This window comes from Chiloscyllium plagiosum, unplaced genomic scaffold, assembly GCF_004010195.1.
Source record: "Chiloscyllium plagiosum isolate BGI_BamShark_2017 unplaced genomic scaffold, ASM401019v2 scaf_57, whole genome shotgun sequence".
Classification (NCBI taxonomy): Eukaryota; Metazoa; Chordata; class Chondrichthyes; order Orectolobiformes; family Hemiscylliidae; genus Chiloscyllium; species Chiloscyllium plagiosum.
In genome coordinates, this window is record NW_025215373.1 from 46,348 (window position 1) to 51,834 (window position 5,487).

A 5,487-nucleotide genomic window follows, 5' to 3' on the forward strand; every position below is an offset into this window, starting at 1 on the left:
TCATATACCCATCCAGATGCCTCTTAAATGTTGCAGTGGTACCGGCCTCCACCACATCCTCTGGCAGCTCATCCCGTACATGTACCACCCTCTGTGTGAAAAAGTTGCCCCTTAGGTCTCTTTTATATCTTTCCCCTCTCACCCTAAACCTATGCCCTCTAGTTCTGGACTCCCCAACCCCAGGGAAAAGACCTTGTCTATTTATCCTATCCATGCTCCTCATGATTTTATAAACCTCTATAACATCACCCCTCAGCCTCCGACGCTCCAGGGAAAACAGCCCCAGCCTGTTCAGCCTCTCCCTGTAGCTCAGATCCTCCAACCCTGGCAACATCCTTGTAAATCTTTTCTGAACCCTTTCAAGTTTTACATCTTTCTGATAGGAAGGAGACCAGAATTGCACGCAATATTTCAACAGTGGCCTGACCAATGTCCTGTACAGTCGCAACATGACTTCCTGTACTGAATAGTTGGGAGTGTGTTACTGTAAAAGCACAGCAGGTCAGGCAGCATCTGAGGAGCAGGAAAATCGACGTTTTGGGCCAGGGCCCTTTATCAGGATGTTGCCTGACCTGCTGCGCTTTTCCAGCAACACACTCTCAACCCTGATCTCCAGCATCTGCAGGCCTCACTGTCTCCTGTACTCAATACTCTGACCAATAAAGGAAACCATACCAAACACCACTTTCACTATCCTATCTACTTGCAACTCCACTTTCAAGGAGCGATGAACCTGAACTCCAAGGTCTCTTTGTTCAGCAACACTCCCTAGGACCTTACCATTAAGTGTATAAGTCCTGCTAAGATTTGCTTTCCCAAAATGCAGCACCTCGCATTTATCTGAATTAAGCTCCATCTGCCACTTCTCAGCCCATTGGCCCATCTGGTCCAGATCCTGTTGTAATCTGAGGTAACCCTCCTCGCTGTCCACTACAGCTCCGATTTTGGTGTCACCTTGTAGCTGGTCGTGGTGATGGTTCCCGTGAAACTGCCATTTATTGTCGGAAAAACCCATCTACTTCCCAAATGTCCTCCGGGGAGGGAATTTGCCATCCTCACAAGGCATGGCCTGCAAGTGACTCCAGACCCACTGCAACAGGGTGCTCCCTGAAATGGCCCAAGCCAATCACTGTTCAAGGGGCAACATGTGACACCCACAAAAAATAACAACCAGAGAGGGAGAGGAGAAATGTTTTTTAAACAGAGTTTTATGGGATGTTCTAAGGACGGGTCCCTGCACCCAAAATGTTAACTCTGCTTTCTCTCCACAAATGCTTCCAGACCTGCTGAGTTTCTCCAGCAATCTCTACTTTTGGAAGGTACAGGCTTTTCTGATTTGTTCCTGGATGTTCCCGGCTCAGCCAGCTTTTATAGCTTTTTGAACTCAGTTCTTTCAGGAGAGCCAGTTCGGACTCGACTCCATCGCTGTGGGTCTGGAGCCTGTCGGCCAGACCGAGTAAGGAAGGCAGATTTCCTTCCCTGAAGGGCATTAGTGAACCAGATGAGTTTTTCCTGACAATCGGCAATCATTACGTGGTCATGGTGAGGTTAGCTGTCTGGTTTCAGGTTTTACTGATTTTTGGCCACGGTTGGATTTGAACCTGTGTCCTTCGATCACTTCAATCTGGGGTTTGTGATTTGACCCCCTTCGCCACCAGCACCTTCCCCAAGAGGACAGTGAAAGCGAGGCTCAATCGTGCCTTGCAGTGGGGAATGAGACGGATGGTTCCAGGGAAGAAACGTGCAAGGTTACGGTGGGAGGAGCAGGCAGGGGGAGTTACTGGGTAGCTCTTTTATGGGTGCAGTGGGCCGAATGGCCTGGCACAGTGTGTTGGAATGCAATGGTCATTGTGTTTGCGTTTCTCCTTCACTGCAGGACTGTCCGAGAGACCCGATGGTGAAGGCCTGGGCTGCAGTGACCATGGACTGAGCCTCATTTGGGAGCCATGTTGTTTGAGGAAGGGGAGATGAAAATTGGGGACTGGCTCCGCGTTATCCACCTGGAGCAGTACACGAACCAGTTTATGGATAATCGGTATCGGCAGGTGTCTGACTGCTGGGCTCTTAGCAATGACGATCTCTTCCGAATTGGAATCTTCCTTCCTGGTCACCGCAAGAGAATTCTGACTGCTCTGAACAAGGTTCGCCTGGGCACTCTGACCCCTGACCCCCCATACCAGGAGGCCCTGAACCCTGACCTCCCGTACCAGGCGGCCCTGACCCCTGACCTCCCTGTAGTGCCGCCACAGAAGCCAATCCCCAAGAAGAGGAATGTCTATCCTGGTGATCGGCGACCAGTCCCGGCCTCTCAGCCCCCATTGGACAAGGCCCTGCCCCCCATTCCTCCCAGACAGACTCCAGGCCGCCCCCCTGAGAGAGTGGTGCCTGTGCCCCGTCCCCGCAGCTCCCCCAAGACCCCCCTGAAACCCCCCAGCTCACCCCCTCCCCAGGTGCCGCTGAGTGAGATGCCTCGGCGGGATCTTGCTGTGCTTCTGCCGCGACAGGATGGGCCCGGGCCTGGACTGAACAACGCACTCCTGCCGCCGCTTCTCATGCGGTCCCCGCTCCACAATCCAGCCCCTGCCCTCGACTTCAGGTAAGTCCCTCAAGGAAGGATTAAGGAGAGTGAGTGGGCAGCACTCGCGAGGCACTCCATTATCACTCATTCATTTAAACTCCATCCTCCCTTCACTCACTCCCACTGAGCCCTCCCTCACCCCCTGTCTATCTCTCTCACTCTGTCTCGCTATTGCAAACTCTCTCCCTGTCATTCTCTCTCGCTCTCTCTCTCTCTCGCTCTCCCTCTCTCTAGCGGTCTCTCTCATTCTCTCTCTGTTGCTCTTTCTCTCTATCATTCTGTATCGCTCTCTCTCTCTAACACTCACGCTCTCTCCATGTTATTCTTTCTCTATCACTCCCTCTTTCTATCATTCTCTTCTATCGCTCGGGCTCTCTGTTTCTCTCCCGCTCTCTCACTCTATCTCTCTTGCTCTCAATCACTCTCTCTTTCAATTTCTTCACTACTGGTGTGTGCTCTCTCTCTCCCCCCCTCCCTGTGTGTATGGGATATATGATATTTGTTTGTTTGCTTTAATGATATTGGAAATTGGTGAAAATCGATGATTTTGCCAGCAGTCAGGATGAATCTGATTGGCTAATGGTATCCTTGGTGTTGAAAATAGAAGCACTGTGTACCAAGGAGGTGACGTTGAACTTGTACAAGATGCTTGATAGGCCTCAGCTAAAAGATGGTGGAACAAAAATAGGCCATTCAGCCCATCGAGATCACTCCACCATTCTATGAGATCATGGTCAGTCTGATAATCCTCGACTGTACTTTCCTGCTTTTTCCCCATTACCCATGATTCCCTGACTGATTAACAATCTCTCTCAGGCTTGAATATCCTCAGTGACCCAGCCTTGATAGTGTCTGTAGTAAGGAACTCCACAGATTCACTCCCCTCTCATCGAGAGGAGATTTCTCCTCATCTCAGTCTACAATGGGTCACCCCCTTATTCTGAGCTGATGCCCCTTTGGTCCCAGAACTCTCCAATGTGGAGATACAACCTCTCCCCGTCTACTGTCAAGCCCCTTAAAAAGCTTGTCTGCTTCAATAAGCTCATTCTTCTAAACTCCAACGACTCCAGGCCCAGGTGAGCACAGACGACACTTCTCTCAAACTGGAAGGGGCTGGAAATGGTTTAGACGCTGTTGATGGAGGAGGAGCGAGTGGAACAGTTAGTGAGGGGGCCCAGGGCTAAAGGGAGTGATGGTGGCTCAGTGATTAGCACTGCTGCCTCACAGCACCAGAGACCCAGGTTCGATTCCTGCTTCGGACGACTGTCCGTGTGGAGTTTGCACGTTCTCCCCGTGTCTGCGTGGGTTTCCTCCGGGTGCTCCAGCTTCCTTCCACAGTCCAGAGATGTGCAGGTCAGGTTAATTGGCCATGGGAAATTGCCCATAGTATTCAGGGATGTGTAGGTTAGGTGCATTAGTATGGGATTAATGAGGATATTGGAGGAGGGGAATGGGCTTGGATGAGTTACTCTTCGGAGGGTTGGTGTGGGCTTGTTGGGCTAAATGGCCTGTTTCCACACTATAGGAATTCTATGATAATGGTGGTGATGAAGGGGAAGGTCGCAAGATGGGAAAGTGGGCCGAATGGCCTTCTTTCTGGGCTTTAACTGGGATTTTGATTGATCTGTGAGCCCCTTCTGGGAAGAGAGTGAAATTTTGACATTGGTCTGGGGATTCTGTCTGATGTTGGAGTGGGGAGGAGGGGAAGGCTAGGCGTTGAAGCAGATGAGTGCTTCAAATGCACTTGACATAAGAACGCCCTAACGAGAGGCAGGAACAGGCAAAGGTTGAGAATAATCGGCAAAAGGTGTAAAAGTGACCCGAGGATAAACCTTTTAGGGGTTAGGGTTAGGGTCTGGAATGTACAGTATACTGTGTGCAGTTCTGGTCACCACATTACAGGAAGGATGTGGAGGCTTTGGGGAGGGTACAGAGGAGGTTCACCAGGATGTTGCCTGGTCTGGGGGGGATTTTAGTGATGACAGGAGGTTGGATATACTGGGTTTGATTTAACTGGTATGCAGGATTGACCCGCTCAAAGTTTATAAGATTGTGAATGGCATGGATCGTGCGGAACGGGTGAGGCTATTTCTCAGGGTGGAGAGATCAATTACGAGGGGACACAGGTTCACGGTGCGGATGGGGGTTGGGGTGTGGGGTGTGGGCAGTAGAAGTTCAAAAGAGAGGTGCGAGGCATGTACCCCACACCAAGGGTGGGGAGGGCCTGGAATGTGCTGCCTGAGGAGGGCGTGGAAGCAGACACAATAGCAGCATTCAAGAAGCCCCTGGACAGATACAGGAACAGGAAGGGAATGGAGGGATACGGATCCTGTCAGTGAAGACAGTTTCAGGGCAAAATGTGTTGGTGCAGGCTTGGAGGGCCGAAGGGCCTGTACCTGTGCTGTACTGTCTGAGAGTGTAGGGGAGGCGCTGAAAGGGAAGCGTTGACAGAGTCGGGGGGGAGAAATGGCACAAAATGAGGTACTCAATTGGAGCCTAGCACTGAGCTGCCCAAAGGAGTGGAATCTTGCTGTGCTGTCAGAGCTGGGGGATAGGGCTGTGTCTCAGTGGGTTCACCAGGGCCCAGTGGTTCGGGTGCATTGTGGTGTGCACAACGCTGCCCCCTGCTGTTTGGGGCTAGGTGGCATGTTTCCCGGAAATTACAGCGACCTGCAGGTGGGGAAATCCTGAGGGTCTCTGAGCTCAAAAAGATTTCTATGAGTGCGGCACTCCCTCAGCACCGACCCTCCGACAGTGCGGCACTCCCTCAGCACTGACCCTCCGACAGTACAGCACTCCCTCAGCACCGACCCTCCGACAGTGCGGCACTCCCTCAGCACTGACCCTCCGACAGTGCAGCGCTCCCTCAGCACCGACCCTCCGACAGTGCAGCACTCCCTCAGCACTGA

The 5,487-nt window shown here is 51.9% G+C and overlaps 1 protein-coding gene across 1 annotated transcript in view; it reads left to right on the top strand.

Moving 5' to 3' along the window:
- LOC122548321 (arf-GAP with Rho-GAP domain, ANK repeat and PH domain-containing protein 1-like) overlaps nucleotides 1-5,487 on the top strand; it is a 121,892-nt gene that overhangs the window by 15,420 nt on the left and 100,985 nt on the right. Inside the window, exon 2 of the mRNA XM_043686853.1 lies at nucleotides 1,877-2,596. Within this exon, the coding sequence (XP_043542788.1) occupies nucleotides 1,947-2,596 (650 nt within the window). The 5' untranslated portion in view covers nucleotides 1,877-1,946. The remainder of the gene's footprint in view (nucleotides 1-1,876; nucleotides 2,597-5,487) is intronic.